This window comes from Myxocyprinus asiaticus, chromosome 2, assembly GCF_019703515.2.
Source record: "Myxocyprinus asiaticus isolate MX2 ecotype Aquarium Trade chromosome 2, UBuf_Myxa_2, whole genome shotgun sequence".
Lineage (NCBI taxonomy): Eukaryota > Metazoa > Chordata > Actinopteri > Cypriniformes > Catostomidae > Myxocyprinus > Myxocyprinus asiaticus.
The window spans coordinates 28,861,179-28,879,391 of record NC_059345.1 but is presented as its reverse complement, the minus strand read 5'-3'; the positions used below and the strand labels follow the sequence as shown (position 1 = coordinate 28,879,391).

Sequence of the window (18,213 nt, the reverse complement as noted above, 5' to 3'; positions counted from 1 at the left end):
CTGTGCCAAACACACTTTATTTCATTTTTTCTTACTCTGTCTTGTCACTTACTCTTGTTTCAGGTGTCAATCTGCTGCCCAACTTCCAATTCTTTCTACTGGAAAAGAGTCATGTTCTTCTCACCACAGTGGGAGTGAGGACGCCAGTCAGCAGGGTAGGTACGCTAAAGCTGACCCTAAAATCTGGACCCAAAAGAACTGGAGCTGTAAGACCGCAAGTCTGCGAAGTGGCTCTTCGCTATACACTGACTTTGAATCCCAAAGCAGGCTCACCAAATCTAGGAGCATTGCCTGTCTGGACAAGAGGCTCACCATCTATAAACCATCAAGTGGAGATAACCAGGAGCAGAAGGAGAACCTGCCAGAGCCGACCCCCCCTGTGGGGGATGGACTAAACACTGAGCCCCTTGGTGTGAGTACCTTTTCCATTGGACCTACTACTAACCTTGGGCACAAGCGGACACTTTCACTCAGCTGTTCTGGGACCTACATTTCATCTGTCACAATACGCAAAAAGATCTCAGAATGGGAGGGTCGGAAGGTGGCTCTGCCTAGGATGAGCCTTTGCCTAGAGAAGAGGGCTGGAGGTGGGAGCGAGGGTTGTCCAAGCCTGCTGTCCTCACCTTGCAGCGAAAAGACCTTTGACTTTAAGGGTGTAAGGAGAATGAGCACAGCATTTTCAGAGTGCTCCTACCCAAAGACTGAGGAAGACGATTGTGTATCGGACAAAGAAACTCCTGTAAGATTCCAGAAGAGGCCTTCAAAGGCTGAGTCCTCAGGGATTTTCCTGCACACTTTCTCTGCACGCAAGGAGACCTCAGCCGTGCTTAGCCGGATACAAAAGATTGAACAGGCCTTGAAGGAAAGTCCCTCTCAGTCCCCACCACAGTATCTTAGCAATTGCTATGGCCTTGATAAGTCCAGACAGAAGTCTTTCACTATAGGTGGGACTGAGGACTTGGACAGCACTTGTGGCAGCAAGCGGAGCAGCATCTGCTCTGTTGCCACTGAGCCTGAAGCTTCTCCAGGGCCTGACAGACTCTCTAAGCTCATGCAGAGGTTCAGTATCAGCTCTACCAGATCTGAGAGCCCAGAGCTCCCTTCTGCACAGGACTCTCCTGGAATCACAGTGAACCCTTTGCCCAAGCCCAAACGAACATTTGAGTATGATGCCAACCGGAACCACAGGGGCTTGTTGACCAACAATGGACTATCTTCCACCACTGAATCTCCCCCTCCACTTCCCTTCACCCCAGCACCAGCTATAATGAGAAATTCCAAAACAGATGATAGCTTGCCTAAGAAGACACAAGAAAGGTGAGAAACATGAGTCTTTTCCACATTATACAAATGGCATGTATTTCAATGTAGTAGTAAGCAGTTGTTTAACAGATGCTTTTGTCCAAAGTGAACAATCTGGAGATAGGTCAAGGGTGCAATTATGATGGCCCACTGGTGATGAGAAATAAACCGGCAACCTTCCAATTACTACCCTTGATCTTTAAAGTGTTAATTCACCCAAAAATTAAAATTCTGTCATCATTTACTCATCTTAATGTGGTTTCAAACCTCAAAATGTTTTAGCCGAATGATGTTGCTACTCTTTTTTTGATAAAATAAAAGTGACCACCAAAAACTATGAAAAAGCTCCATAAATTTAACATAAAATTAGTTATGATATATTCGTTAGTTTTCTGAAGCCATATGATTGCTTTGAATTTTTGGGTGAAATAATCATGTACACACTAGTTAAATTAAATTAAACTCTAAAACATGCAGTTCTGGAAAATAATAATAATAAATAACAAAAAGGAAAACATGATTTGATAAAGAATAAAACAGATTTGAGTAGTGCGCTACTTAAAAACACATAAGCATTGCATCCTTGATTGAGAACACTTGAAGGAAACATGCATTTCTTTTAATTTATTATTTACATTGAAATGTAACTTTTTAAATAGGCTAAACGGGTGTGTTTAATAGCATATTGTCATATTAGTATATTTATGCTGTGGTAGTGAAATTGGTATAGAGAACCGTGAAATTTCACTGGTATCGGTACTGACTACTGAAATTTTGGTACCATGACAACACTAGTACACACTACACCCCACCACCAGTCAGTAATGAGTAATGTTTGTTGTCTACATGTGCTTCATATTGTTGTAGTGCTAACTCTACTATTTGTATTTTGCATATTTCAAAATGTCAGACCCAATTTATTTGAGATTAAAGCTTCCTTTAAAGGAATATTCCGGGTTCAATACAAGCTCAATCGACAGCATTTGTGGCATAATGTTGATTACCACAAAAATACATTTTGACTTGCCCCTCCTTTTTTCTTTTTCTTTTTTTTTCAAATAAGCAAAAATCTAAGTTACAGTGAGGCACTTGCAATTTTTGGAGGGTTTAAAGGCAGAAATGTGAAGCTTATAATTTTATAAAAGCACTTTCATTAATTATTTTGTGAAAACTCATGTATTATTTGAGCTGTACAGTTGGTTAAATCGTTGTTTTTACAGTCGTTTTAGGGTTTCGGGTTTGTTGACATTAAATTGTCATGACTACAAAGTTGTAAAATTGGCTATAACTTTACACAGAAAAGGTTAGTAAGCAATTTTATCACACTAAAATCTTGATAACATATATATTGTTTATGTCTTGTGACTATACTTTTGAAATAGTATTTTAACGTTTACAGATTGGCCCCATTCACTTCCATAAAGAAAAGTTGGGGTAGGTCAAAATAAATTTTTGTGGTAATCAACATTATGCCACAAATGCTGTCGATTGAGGTTAACTTGTACATAAATCTATACTTAAGACTAGACTAATAGATTTGCGTTGTAGAGAGAAGAAACTTGTCATCTGTGGCAAAAATGACTGAGAGGCAATGGATTTGTATACTTCAACTTTGTGAATTCCCCCACAAACAAGAGATCATTTATTTTTATTGGATAATGAGGTATATAAAACTTGTCCCAAGAATGTCGAAAAGGATAAAGACCACAGGCCAAGCATTTGTTTTGTTTATATAGCTCTAGACTTTGAATTATTGTCTTTTGTTTCTGGATACATAGTCTTACACCATGAATTATAGCCTCTACACTATTACAGAATCTTATGTTACAAATCAAGAAGCAAAATACAATTTCCAGTCAGACATTTGATGGCAAGCAGTATCAACTTAGAGATGCTCGTTTTCTCAGGGTTTTGTAATTTTACCATATTTGGTGAATTTGTTGTTTTTATGTCTTAAGCTAGTGTTGTTTCAAATGTTACATAACACTGTCTTGTTCTTTGGAACTTATGTATAGCATTTTCTTCACACTCCCTTCTTTACATTGAGATAGATTCAAGCAGACGTTAACAGCCCGAATAGCCTGAGGCAGTGTTTCATTAATATTAACTCCTCCAAATTTAGTTCTGCGTCCAAAAATAGCACCAGCAATCGCTTCAACAAGACCATAAAACACTTTTGATTCCATTTCAGAGTCCTCACTTCAAAACTGTTTTACTGATTGTTAATCATCAGAATGAGACAGAACAATACAGAAAAAATAAAATTTTTTGGAGGTTTAACAAGCCTAAAGACTTTTCTTCATCGTCTCTCATTAAATTTATATAACACTGCTTCATAGTACTGCTTCTTTAGCTTTTTTTGAGGGCTCTCGTTGTATATAACTTACATTCCTTCTGGCCTTTTGAATGATCTTTGGCACATGAATTGTTTAGCCCAGTTACTGGGTATGGAGAACTGCCAGGTTCTCATGATAGAGAACCTCATGGGCAGGAGAGTTTCAACTTCTTGGCATTTCAGCTCATGTTTGACATTCCTGTGGCTGGTGCAGAGTTGAATGTTTAGAGACTATCGGCAGGCAGTGAGGTTGTGTCATTTTACAGCACTAATTTGGGGTTCTATCCTTCTAGTGGGTTTACAGACATGTTATTGAATGCATGCTTTAATGTCTTGTATTCCTACAAAGACATACAAATATGTAACATTTTGACTTGTTTTTAATAAAAAAGAAATTACGATCCAGTCAAATGCTTTGTTACCTTCACCAAATAAGTATGTTTTTCAGTCAAACATATCGAAGTTTCTCTTTTGCTCTAAAAGAACTGTTGAGGGGTTGTATGTATTTAAGCTCCTGGTATGTAAAAAGCTCCTTTCATCTTCTCAGGTGGTCTTGCCTGATTGTTTTCTTCCAAATGAAAGATGTTTGCCTTGAGCCAAACCAACAGAACTACTCATCACTTGTTTAGCTAGAGTCAGGTCCATAGCTTTGGTTTCTTAATCTCTGTCTCTCTCTAGAGAATCTTGTAAGTCAGAGGATGCTATGAGCCTGCCATCTTCATACCCATCATCACCCACAGAGAATGGCACAGCCTCCACAGAGAACCACAGTCGGCCCAGCTCTAAGAGTACACTTGAGGAGAACGCCTATGAGGACATAGTAGGTAAGAATGGCCAGCATCAATGATAGAGGCTACGTGCACACCTTTAATTGTACACTGTAAAAAGTGGTAACCTGCAATTGTTATATTAAGGAGCTATTTCTACCTGGTCTAACCCTTTTTTGTTGGTATAACCTAATGTAGTCAGGTTGATTCATTAATGTTAAATAATCTTTTTTATTATTTTTGATGTTACCAGATGAAGCACATTTTTTAGCTGTAAATAATTCAATTATTATTCAATTATAACATTGATTTTTATACTAAAATATACATTTTCATTTGACATTTTCATTTGAAATATTTTATTTTCATTCATATTTCATTTAGTATAAATCAATAATCACTTAATATTGTTATTCTAATCTACTTATTGTTACTGCATGTCTACTAATGGTAGTTATTTGAAAATTGTTTTTCCATGTATTTTCACAAGCGTTACACTGAAGTTATTGGATTATTACACCTGAAGCACTAAACAGACATTCCCTGCTGTTGAAAAAAACTGTTAGTGTGAATTCAGCCTTCCCAAGCAAGTTTTTATATTGCCTGCCGATTGCACACTCCTTTCACAAGCACTGGTTAAAGGTGATGAAGTACTGGCATGTGGTGCTGGCCGGTTTTATGTGCTAAATTCCTTACTGGGAGGAAATAGCCTGTGTGCATTAATGTCTGGACTCTGAGGGGCTTGACATGGTTACAGTGTTCATGGGTCTTGCCCTGTAGCCACACTGTAAATCTCTCCGTCTTGCTATTGCTAAAGAAGCTAGGGCGCCAGATGCAGTAAAAAAAGCTTGGCTGAATGAGTGCCCGCTGAAAACAGACATTTTGCTGTATTCCCCTTAAAACAGTGATGAGTCAGCCTTCGTCTCTCTCAGTGCAATTGCACCTGTTACAGAAAATGTGAATACATTTTGGGATTTTGCTCCTCATTTTTTCATTTTGATGGTTTAAAGCTTACTTACTCCTATCCCAGCTTAATATACAGAGACAACTATAAGTAAACCATTAGTTGGTTGATTTCCCCGAAAAGTATAAACACTGTACCTCTGTGGAGTGTTTGTTAAGTAGCCTGGCCAGCCCGACACAGCAACATTAGCCATTTTTCCACTAGCCTCTTTTCCACTATCGGCCAGTGTTAGCCAGGGCTATCAACTGGTCATTTAAATTTACATTTATAGTTATGCATTGGCAGACGCTTTTATCCAAAGCGACTTACAGTGCACTTATTACAGGGACAATCCCCCTGGAGTAACCTGGAGTTAAGTGCCTTGCTCAAGGACACAATGGTGGTGGCTGTGGGGATTGAACCAGCAACCTTACCAGTTATGTGCTGTAGCCCACTACGCCAATAGCCTCGGACCTCGACCTCGATCTGCATCCCCCCATCAGGCCGATAGCCCCGCAGCGTTGCTCTAAAGCCAACTTCACACACCCTGCCCATTTCACAAGCAAGAGGGAAGCTCAAGCTTAGGTATCATACCTTTTATGAGTTTATATAGTTTGTAAACATTAGCTAGCTAGCAAGATAGTTTAGCTTTGACAACTCACCGACTGAATCTGCCAAGGTGTCCCGAGTGGTCTCTTCACTAACAGCGGGACGATGTCCCAGAACACCATCCATGATCTTGAACCATGGAAAGTTCTTTCTTTGGGCACCTCTTTGTCTACTGTGCATTTTTTTTTTTCCTCCCCTTTTCTCCCTAATTTGGAATGTCCAATTCCCAATGTGCTCTAAGTCCTCGTGATGGCGTAGTGACTCGCCTCAATCCGGGTGGCAGAGGATGAATCTCAGTTGCCTCCGCATCTGAGACCGTCAATCGGCGGAGTGGTAGTCAGCGTCAATACTCACTGAGCTACCCAGGACCCCACTGTCCATTGTGCATAACAAATTTGTACTGTGCCTGCAATTCTTTTATTTTTCTCGAACCTGTACTGTTGTGCACTGGATACACAACCTGGCAAGTTCGGCAAAACTCTGCCTTTGATATTGACCCCGCCTCAATCCCCAATTGGCCTTGTTTGGTAATCCAAAAGTAATCCGCTGGCCAAAGGCCATTGGCCCCGAGAAAGCCCAGAGGAAGCATGATGAAGCCCAGGAAATGACAGTGGGAACGCTACTGGCCTCGGCATGGACTAGCATGCCCTTATTTGGCCCAACAGTGAAAACGCAGCTATTGGCTCAGCCAATGGCATGAGTTTGGTCTGGAACCTGTGAATCTGTTTGTTCGACCAATGGCAGATGGAGGGTGTATTCAGAAATCTGTTTGAAAACAATGTTTTGTTTTGGGGGGATTTTTAGTTCCGTTTGGTGACATTAGTATAACAGAAATTATACGTCAGCTTAAATGCAAGGAATATTCCCCATATTTGATGTTCTTAGAAAAAGATAACTAGGCATCTTAGATAAACTCAAGATGGTACATTTTCCACTGAGAAGTTGTTAGAATAGACGTTTTGTATTTGTAGAAGGTTGAATCGCTCACATCCCTAACATCAGCGTAGGTCAGAATGCTGTTTTTACAGTTTCACTTAAAACCATGTAAAGTTGCAGTTCCTATTAAAATTACTGTCCAACTGGTGATTAACTTACTTTATTTACTCACCAAAGACAATTTGTACTAGCATTTGGAGCTTGGTGTGTTAATTTTGGCCCTGTGTATGCATTTTTATGCAACTTTAGTTTTAATCATGTCATGTATGCAAATATTGAACTGTCTCTATGCATAACATACAAATCCACTATTCACTGTGGACAAGCACCCCTTGCTCAGCACCCCTACTTTCTGCGGCCTTAAATGAACTAAAGGAGTTTGTGGATCTTTTCTTGTATGCTTAAAGTTTGTATGTCATTGTATCAGTTCTACATTCAAGAATACACAAGTTCATGCCAGAGAGCCTTTACTGAGTGTTGGTTTAGAGATGATGATGAAAAATGGGTCCAGGTGGTGCATGAGCATCTAGCAGTTGGGAAGCGGGTGACTCTCAGCCTTTTCCCCTGACAAAGGCCCCATTGTTCAAGCGAACACCTCGGGTGTGGGATCAAGCGTTGCGGTTGCACATTTTTAAGAATGCTGATTAGTTCCAGTGAAATATATGGTCTCTGTGTGCCGTCATCAGTGCTCCAGCCGTTGAGCTCGGGATTGGTGTAGCAGGGTCTGTCAACGGGTATATAAGGGGGGTCTCCAGAAGCACCGGGCTGTGATTAGGAGATCAGATGGTCTATTCTATCAGTCGGTCACGGAAATGGAGGATATGCCAACGTTTTGGTCAAAACCTGGTCGCTACTTAAGTGTCACTTAAAGTAAAAAAAAAAAAAAAAAAAAAAAAGGTTATTTATGGTGTGCATATGTTGGCCAAAAACCGTCTCTGTTTAATCTTGTCGTTTCAAGTTGCATTTAGGCACAGATCTAGTCTGGGGTTATAGCAGTTATGACATATCCCCCATATGCTCTGCACATTAGTATAGTGATAAAGGATTGGACAAACATCTCCAGATGGCAGGGTCATATTACATTTACCATGAGTTAATTCACTTGAAGGAAAACCTATACATGTCATGATGATATACAAGCTCTAACAGAGGCCACTTCCCTCCTCCAGTCTTTACTTATAATGTATGTGGCCATCTTAAACAGATTGTTGTGTGTGATTGTCTGCAGACTTTTTGAAAATACTGTCCTATTATTTGTGTGTTCTGGCTTTCATTTATGGCAAAAATGCTTCCACTGCTTGTTCACACTTCTCAGATCTATTTAATCAGAGAGACATTCCTCATCTCACATGGCTTCATGGTGCTGTTGGGAAAAATGCAAACTGGCCATAAAATGGGTTTGTCTGCTTGTTGCTTTTTTAGGTACTTGTTCTGCTCAGTCACTCATCAAGCACTCACTGTCCTTTGTCCCTTTGAAATCCTGCTGTGTAAACAGAGGCACAATCACATTGCATGTGTGTGTTTTGTGGAGGTCCTTTAAGTAGAGAAGTTGATTAGTACCCTCCTGTATGTGAGTGGTCAGGAAGACATATTATTTCTCCAGCATGCTTTCATTACATTGTTTCATTTGGGAGACTCACAGAGCACTCTAGGTAATTGCTGGCCTGCCGTTATGACTCTCAGCCTTAATGGTACTGGAGAAAATCACAGCAGTACACCTCATATGGTCAGGCTCTTGTGTAGTTGGTTACCACTTTGTTTGGTAACTTGTCTTTTGTGAAGCTTTTCATAACAATCCTTGGTTTTCAAAGTTAGGGTATGATTATTATGGTCAACATTTTTTGACAATTCTGTCATGTTTTTCTGTCTTGCCAAAGTGTTCATTTGCACAGCAAATAAAAAACGATTGCACAGAAGGTAATTTTATCATCTACAAAATGCAGCAGAAGATCAACAGATCTTATTGCATTCTGTTGTAAGACACCTGTTGTGTATCTAGTGGAGAGAAACAAAACTGAGAGATATGATATGCCAATGTGTTGTATGGAAACAAACAATAAGGCAATGGTAGAAAACTACAGAGAAGTATGGTTTTGTTTTTGTATGGGTATGGGATTTATACAACGGCTATTACTATATTACTGACACTGGCAGCTTTCAGACCATTAGTTGCATTACAGTGTCTCCACAGCCAAGAATTGGTAACATGGAAGAATTAATTTAATTAGAGGATTTAATAACATTCACCTAACAAAACATGGTGCCAGTAACCAGATGTTTTATGTGCAACACAGGTGCTTACTTCATTTTTTAAGAGTGATGTTGTCACATTGCTTAATTTCACACAGATTGTGGCCTGATTTTAATGTCTTTAGCCTATTGCATTATGTTTTTAAAAATAAATAATATTATCAGATTTTGTAAATTATTTTAGCTTGCTAGAATGATATTTGTTCATGTTGAATATATTCATCATGGAATCACATTTTAACACAGATTAGTGTAATAAAAATTATTTAAACCAAAGTTACGAGCTCAACTCAGTGAAATCAAAAAATGCAAATTAGTGCATAATTCAAATCCTCATTATGTTATATTTGTTTTTCTATTCCAACATTGTATATACTTTTCCAATCTGTGCTCAGATCCATTGAACTATTGATACATCCTATATTCGTCAATATTTTAGGTTTTATAATATTAATGATACACAATTATTAGCCAAAGAATAAACATTGTTAGATTCCTTGAACACCAGCTTGATCTGTTAATGGCTTCAATGAAACCTCTTGCGGCCACAATTCAGGCTCTCTCACACAATCCTCCCTGACTCACAGACATGTTTTCACTCTTGCAGCCCATCAATTGTCTGGTAATTTCATCAGGATCCTTACAAGGAAAAGCCATAACTCCATTTATATCCTCAGGTGTTTAATAAACAAGTGATCCACCATTGTAGATGAGTATGCATGTTAGCATAAAAAAACCCAAGTAAGATGCACTCAAATGAATTGGTGTTTCCTGCCTGTAAAGACTGTTAAGTCCAGCAAAATAATACACTTAATCTAGAAGGATGTTTAATGTGATTCTTACTGCCTTAACATGCTTTCTAGTTAGAGGCGTAGCCTTCGACAGTTTGTAATGCTATACACAATCTTATACAGAGTCTTGACTCCATTCTGGACTGTCTGCATTTTCTTATATTGACTCGTCACTGGCCCTTATTTCTGGAGACAAATGGGGCTTTTCCACTGCACGGTACGGCTCTACTTGACTCGACTCTGCTCGCTTTTTGGGGGTTTTCCACTGTGGATAGTACCTGGTACCTGGTACTTTTTTTAATACCACCTCGGTCGAAGTTCCAAGCGAGCCGAGCCGATACTAAATGTGATGTCAAAACCTTGCAGATCACTGATTGTTCAGAGAAAATCGTCACTACCAGCGTCATTGCTAGATGGCAGGTTAGCTTACCCTTATGCGTCGTGAGCTAACACGGTGATGTCCTCGTCTGCGCTTTGATGTATGATTTCCCAAACTCTCCTTTTTTTTTTTGCAGTATTTTGTCTTGCTGCCGTCAACCTCTTTTGAAACAAAGTTTGTCGTCTTGCTGTGAAAAACAGCCACATGCCGAGAATCAAGAATCCTTTGATATCCTCCATTGCTTCTTTGTTGTGTGTTTGTGTCGCATTTAAGATTATGTCACGACAGTAGAGGTGGTGCAACTATGACGATCAGCCTATAATCCCACCCACGTTGAGGCTGCACTAACCTGCAATGGAAAAGCAAGCTCGGAAAAGTAAAGTGAGCAGAGTCGAGTCAAGTCGAACCGTAACGTGCAGTGGAAAAATGCCAAAAGTGCTGTCCAACAGCTTATGTCTAACAGAAACTGTTTTTGGAGACTTTGCACTTATGTTTCAAGCAGGCCAGCAGTAAACCTCAATGAATAATCCACTCCCAGCACTCAATAGCTGCCCCATTGGGTGCCTCTGGCTCCTTTTCATTATGTTCTTTCACCCCCTCCCATAGCCTTTGCCCAACCTTTCCCTATCTGTCTCTCTCTCCCACTCACTCCTTAAGAAGGCATTTTACCTTGCTACCTTTTAAGTCTGCTCCAAGGCAGCTGGTGTTTGGTTTTAGTCTGAGTCTTGCTTTCTCTCCCCTGCCTCTTTGCAAACAGAGAAAGAGAATCCATATGAAGATGTAGATCCAGTGAGGAGATGTCTGGCCAGAAATTCCCGGCTGTTACCCAAAGGGTCTCGGGACTCACTCAACAGGATATGGACCTCCCAGGACAGGAAGTCCATTACACCTCCCCAGGTAGTTTCCTTTGCTATGCAAGATAGTAATGATAGCATCTGCTTTTCGAAATGACATATATTGAATGCTTCATATCGATGGATAAATTACCATATTGCAGTGGAATCTAGTTATATTGCTGTATGAAGAAGCAGACAATTGTCTGTTGAAGTTGTGAAGTTTGAATTCAGTTAACACTTGTTTGCTAAATACTTTGCAACACATTGAACAGCTTATTTCTGTGCAGACACAACTTCTTAAGTGTACAAATATTGAATATACTCTATGTTAAGTGTCTGCCCTTTTTTTTTAACTTGTGCAAAAAGTTTAATCTCTTATCAACTTTTCTCTCACAAGCTGCCATCTAAACCGAGCAGTCAGTCTCTGAAGCTGCCAGGTCCTGCTGACAGGAAGAGCCAGCGCCCATCCCGCCTCTCTAAGAGGCACAGCCATGATGACATGCTGCTGCTGCCCCAGCTGGGCATGCCTTCCTCCTCTTGTGGCCTATTAGATAACAGCCTGACCTCCGCCACTGATACCTTGGCCTCCCACATGCAGAAACGAGTCCCTAAGGTATACTGGAACAACAAACTCAATGAGGGTAGAATTGAGAGGAGTGGATTGACCATATACTAGTTGAAGATTTCTCTTTAATAAATACTTTTGTAATTTTTATTATTTTTTTTAATTCGTTTTCATTTATTTCTAACATGATGCAACAGAATCTAAAAGTTTTATTTAAATTGAAATATGTCCTCTATGTAACACATTTTCACGTCCACAGAATAAGTAAGAAATACACTTAGACAGTAGTAACCACTGAAGAAATGGATTAATGTTATAACTACTTTATTAACAAATAAAAAACAAATAGACAGCATTCTAATATAATTTTTAAAGAGTTTTGCAGACATTAAGAGTTAATAGTTAGCTCTTCATAACTAGGTGTAGCACACCAGTTTGCCTTCCAGTTTCTTTTTTTAGGCTCCCGGATGTTTTTATAGGGAAAACTCCTCTTATTAAACACCATTTAAATGGCCACAACTAAAAAAAAAAAAAAAAAAACATGGAATACATAGCTTAAGTTCATATAACACTCTCAAAGACTGCCCTGAAGGACTGGAAGTTTTTCCCAAACATTTTACAAGTTGCTATAGAGTGGCCTCAATGGGTTGTAGGGGTTCATTATATACTAAGTTCACTGATAAAATCCATCAATTTCCCATCTGGACACAGCAGCCCCTTTAAATGTTATGTGTGAAACTTAACTCTATAAAGCCTGAGGTATTATATTTGATACATGATTTTCTAAAGCCTCTACATAATCAACATGATCAATACTTTTCTAAAAAAACTAGTTGTATGCAATATTCTACATGTCTACTTTTTATTGGTGAAAGTTTTAATTTACTGAATTGAAGCAACGTATGCTTACATAATATTTCAAACATTATCCATCCATCCATCTTCTGTAGCCGCTTGTTCTATGTAGGGTTGTGGGTAGTGCTGGAGCCCACCTCAGCCATCATTTTATAAAATTGTGTTGATAGTTCATGTCAAATATGATACAATAGGATTCGCTCCTCCCGCAAACTTGTGCATTAATGCACCCCTGCATTGCCACTACAATAAAGAACACAGAGCTTTGAAAAACTGAATTTTATAAGATATATTTAAATTGGGATCTGATAATTATATGTAGGTTTCTAAATGCTGCCTGTCTCATTTATTTACATTACAAGCTATATAATGTCATCTTACTATAACCTCCTGAGACCCTGCAAAGAAAAAAAAGGTTACAATTTCACTTTTCTAACATCAGTATAGTGTTTGGTGCATAAGAAACATATGAAAGTATTTATTTTTGAACAATATATATATATATATATATATATATATATATATATATACAGTTGTGCTCAAAAGTTTACATACCCTGGCAGAAATTGTGAAATTTTGGCATTGATTTTGAAAATATGACTGACCATGCAAAAAAACTGTCTTTTATTTAAGGATAGTGATCATATGAAGCCATTTATTATCACATAGTTGTTTGGCTCCTTTTTAAATCATAATGGTAACAGAAATCACCCAAATGGCCCTGATCAAAAGTTTACATACCCTTGAATGTTTGGCCTTGTTACAGACACACAAGGTGACACCCACAGATTTAAATGGCAATTAAAGTTTAATTTCCCACACCTGTGGCTTTTTAAAAGAACTGCCAGTTATTTTCTGCTCCCCATGGCTCAGTATCTAGCCTGCTCAGTGCATCAACGTGAGAGCTAACAAACTCATTGCCACAGGTGTGGGAAATTAACCTTTAATTGCCATTTAAACCTGTGTGTGTCACCTTGTGTGTCTGTAACAAGGCCAAACATTTAAGGGTATGTAAACTTTTGATCAGGGCCATTTGGGTGATTTCTGTTATCATTATGATTTAAAAAGGAGCCAAACAACTATGTGATAATAAATTGCTTCATATGATCACTATCCTTAAATAAAAGACAGTTCTTTTGCATGATCAGTCATATTTTCAAAATAAATGCCAAAATTTCACAATTTCTGCCAGGGTATGCAAACTTTTGAGCACAACTATATATACAGTACTGTGCAAAAGTCTTGGGCACATAACATATTTCACAAAAGCATTTGTCTTAAGATGTTTATTTATATCTTCAGCTTTAGGGTCACTAGGAAATATAAATGTGAGACTCCCAAACATTAATTTAGCAAATAGAAAATATTAGAATAGAAGAACAGGGAGCCCTGCAACAGATGTCATGGCCCCCACAAAGCCCCCCACTGAACATCGTATCAGTCTGAGATTACATAAAGAGACAGAAGCAATTGAGACAGCCTAAATAGATTGAAGAACTGTGGTGAATTCTCCGAATAAGAAGCTTGGAACATCCTATCTGCTAACAACGAAGAAAAACTGTGTCCAGGTGTACCGAATACTGATTTAGCTTTTTTATGTTTACTGGACTTTGTAAGACATTAAGTGATAAATGAAAACTATTTATGTCATTATTTTTGAAGACATCCTCACTATGCATTATTTTTCACAAGTGCCTAAAACTTTTGCACAGTACTATACATACTGTATATAAAAACATAAACTCACTTAGCACTATGGTCCTAATAAAGTGCCCAACGTGATCTTCTACTGTTGTAGCCCACCCACCTCAAAGGTTCGACATGTTGTGCATTCTGAGATGCTATTCTGCTCACTACAATTGTACAGAGTGGTTATCTGAGTTACAGTAGCCTTTCTATCTGCTAGAACCAGTCTGGACATTCTCCATTGACCACTCTCATCAGCAAGGCGTTTCACCACCTTACATATGGGGGGCATTGCATAACGTCCATTGTTACTAAAACAAATTTTTTTTTTTCTCATTCACATATTTCCAAATATTTTGGCTATTAAATTAATAGCCCACAAAACAAATGCACAGACAAAGTAGATATAGATGACAGCATTTCTCTGGATTTGGAATGAGGAGCTTATAAAAAAATAAAAAACTTAGCAACTCCTTCAAGTCAATTTAATAAAACAATGAACATTAGTCAGAGATATCAAGTGGTTAATGTTCTGTAAAATTATTATTGTATCATTAATAACATTTTATTTAACATCAAGGCTATTTAACACATCCAGATATTAGTTTTGTTAATATTATTATTAACTACATTGTAGCATTTGATCATTTTAGCACATGAGCATGACACCGAACTGATGCGGAGCGTGAGCAACGGAGTGCCTGTCTGTGCGCATTTATGGTGCGAGCATCCGCCACTGACTCGGCACCATCTGCGCAACGGACGGCACGAAACAAATAATGTTCAGCGAAAATTCAAATGAAGATCATGATGGATATATTAATTTGGAAGTATATCAGATCGCAGGGGGATTTTTTTTATTTGCCCAGAGCCCCCGTTAATTTCTGACCCTGGATGGAACTAGAGATGGAGATGAGAGATGTAACAGGTGTTTAAGTGTCTCTCTTCATCATGCAGCTGGTACATTTCACAAAGTATTTTTGCTATTTCTGCCTTTCTTGCAAATGTTCTGCATTATGAAAAATTAGGGACCTCCAAGATATGAAAGGCACATGCACTTGTAATGTTAACAGCTTTGTTGATTATAAACAGGAACAATATTGTTTTATCGCATTGCTCGCTTACGGAGACGTGGTATAACACCATTTGCATGTCGAATTAACAGGTTTAGAAAGATTTATACATCTGTAACATCTTAAGTTCAGTATCTATGCGACAAAGCACTTTCTCACTGACACTGCTGACAGCTGCACGAGAGAGAAAGAGACAGAGCAGATTTACTCGCACAGCTTCTGGAATTACAGTTTGATACAAAAACAAGTTTATTGATTTGATTTGTTCATCTGTATCTATTGGTTTACTAATATAGAGACTAATTTGCAATTGCACTGTAAAGTGAATAAAAGTGTGCAGAAATGTCCCATGTTATGAACGTGGAAATTGCGGGAATTATTAAAATTGTGCGCAATAGCCGCAATCCTGTGCCGAATTTCAGGCTCTGCAAACTGTTTTATATTAAAATATTAAAGTTGCCCTGGTTCCCCTCCTTTATAATTTCATTATACAAAAAACAAAAAAAAAACAAAAAAAAAAAACAGTACTCTGCAATCTGCTAAATTAATGCAATGAAAAGCTGCATCAATAGCATTTTTTTTTTTCTCTCTTGTCATATACTTCAAGATGGGCCAAATCTATGGGATGTATAAGCTAAGACAAATGTCTCAGGAGGATAATGACCTTTAAAACCTGATGTTTCTTTTTTTTTTTTTTTTTTTGTCTGTTGTCTATTTGGTTCAATAAACAGTCCCATTTAAAAAATAAATCAGACTGTTATGTCAGATGTTTGGTGTTAAAGGGTTAATAACAAATCCAGGGTGAGTTTATGGGGCAAATTGAAAATAATTTTCAATTATTTGTTGTAATACATTTTTACCCCTTTTCCTATCAGGTGGTGCAAAGAATAAACTCAATCTATTGTACAAAAAGAGGCAAGAAGAGACTAAAGAAGCTTTCACTTTTAAATATCGAAACAGCATCTCTAAGAGGTAAAGGTTTTAAGCTTGTAAGCCCCTTAGAATGTTCCCCAGGTGTCAATGTTCGGTTCAAACATTTTTGTCAGTTGACCCTTTGATATCAAACAAACCTTTTCTTTGTTTATAGATGACAACAGCGAGAGCGAAAGTGACTCTGATGACAGGTTCAAAGGTGAGGGATCAGCACATATGGCTGGGTAACAGTCCCTGGTGGTCAGTGTGTTTGAGTGGAGTGTTTTTCATAGTGCTGCTTAAAGTCTCTGTTCTTTGAGCAAACAAGCCCACATGACCTTGTGATTTGTCACAAGTAAATGTCAGGCCTGTGCATTTGGAGAGAATGAGCTTCACACAGTTTCTGTTACATCAAAAATTCATCTTATGAATGATGCTAAAACCATACATGTTTTACATGAATATCATATGATACATATGATTTAGAATGACAATATACACACAATATACAAACGCACTGCACCATAGCTTACAATCAACAAGGGAGGAAATTCTCATATGAATACTTTGGTGATAGACCTTTGTTACAGGGATAGTTTACTCAAAAATGAAAATTTGGTCATCATTTATTCATCCTCTTGATGTTCCAAACTGGTATGACTTTCTTTCTTCAGCATAACACAAATAGAGATGTGTGACAAGTCTCTTGCTCTGTTGTGAAGGAGGAAGCGGAAGCCGGTCAAATATTTCAAAGTAAATCTTTATTTTTAATACTTTTCAGTATCCTCACACACTGTTTGCGTTTCATTATAATGCAACTGAATTCACACATCAAAACTGCTGCGTGCATCTCGCTCTCTCCCCTCTGGAGGTTTGGACTGCCCTTTTATCCCCCTCCAGCACTCACTGCAAAACAAAACAGCTGTTAGAGGTGATTTTCCCACTAGCTGTTCACAGACGTCGCTCGGCCACGCCCACATCACCACAAGATGTAAGGCAGAATGTTAGCCTCAGTCACTACTCACTTTCATAGTATGGAAAAAAGATGCAATTAAATTGAATGGTAACTGAGGCAAACATTCTGTGTAACATCTCCTTTTGTGTAACACTGGAAAAACATATGCGTCAACAACATGAGGGTGTGTAAATGATGACAGAATTTTCCTTTTTGGGTGAACTAGATCTGACTAGTTTTTGCATTTTATTGAAGTGTTGTTGAACACATGTATGTTGATGATATTATAATAAACTGTATTTTTTTGCAGCCCACACTCAGAGGCTACTGAAGCTGCAATCCATGCTGCGAAGTGCACCCAGTTACAGGACACTGGAGCTGCAGTTGATCGAGTGGCAGGAAAGGGAGCTTTTCGAGTACTTTGTGGTGGTCTCACTGAAGAAAAAACCCACCAAAAACTCTTATACTCCAGAAGTCACCTACCAGTTCCCCAAGGTGACTATTCTCTGTAAATTAGGGTAGATACTGTTTTTGAGTTACATTTAAGATGCTGCACAACATCTGATGTCTACAGCTTTACAGCAGAAACCCTGTCACTTTTGGCCTCACTAAAGGTCATTATCCGCAGGGCTGCTGTCAAAGAAACAATTTTCTTAATGTTTGACTGTTAATAATCCTTTCTGCTATCTGAATGTCATTTTAATTGCGTGACTTCTTTTCAGATAGTGTGCTATACAGTTATTTGGATACTGAGGAACAGATTTGTTTCAGTCCATTAAATATGCCATTTTGTGCATTAGGAAAGCCTGCAAATACAGATGCTTTTAGAGCTTTTATTGTTTGGATTTATTGACAGTAAGTGGCGTAAGCAGGAAACCGTTGCCATAGCAATCACATGTTTAGTTACAGAGAGATAGTTCTTTAATTAGCTTAGATCTGCTTCAGTGATTGTGTCCCCACGAGAGGCTGAAATATGTTGGCACTGTGCCCAACAGAGGGTCAAGCCCTGTGACATTGTA

At 38.4% G+C, this 18,213-nt stretch overlaps 1 protein-coding gene across 4 annotated transcripts in view; it reads left to right on the top strand.

Annotated features, from left to right (window-relative positions):
• The window catches only part of dennd2b (DENN domain containing 2B), a 70,696-nt gene that overhangs the window by 31,157 nt on the left and 21,326 nt on the right, over positions 1-18,213 (top strand). For all 4 annotated transcript variants that reach the window (XR_007892717.1, XM_051651550.1, XM_051651541.1 and 1 more), the window contains 7 exons: positions 64-1,317; positions 4,316-4,461; positions 11,070-11,209; positions 11,546-11,761; positions 16,203-16,299; positions 16,415-16,459; positions 17,505-17,689. Coding sequence is in view for 3 of the 4 variants with exons in the window: in XM_051651550.1 (XP_051507510.1) it covers positions 64-1,317; positions 4,316-4,461; positions 11,070-11,209; positions 11,546-11,761; positions 16,203-16,299; positions 16,415-16,459; positions 17,505-17,689 (2,083 nt within the window). In the remaining variant the exon portion in view is untranslated. The remainder of the gene's footprint in view (positions 1-63; positions 1,318-4,315; positions 4,462-11,069; positions 11,210-11,545; positions 11,762-16,202; positions 16,300-16,414; positions 16,460-17,504; positions 17,690-18,213) is intronic.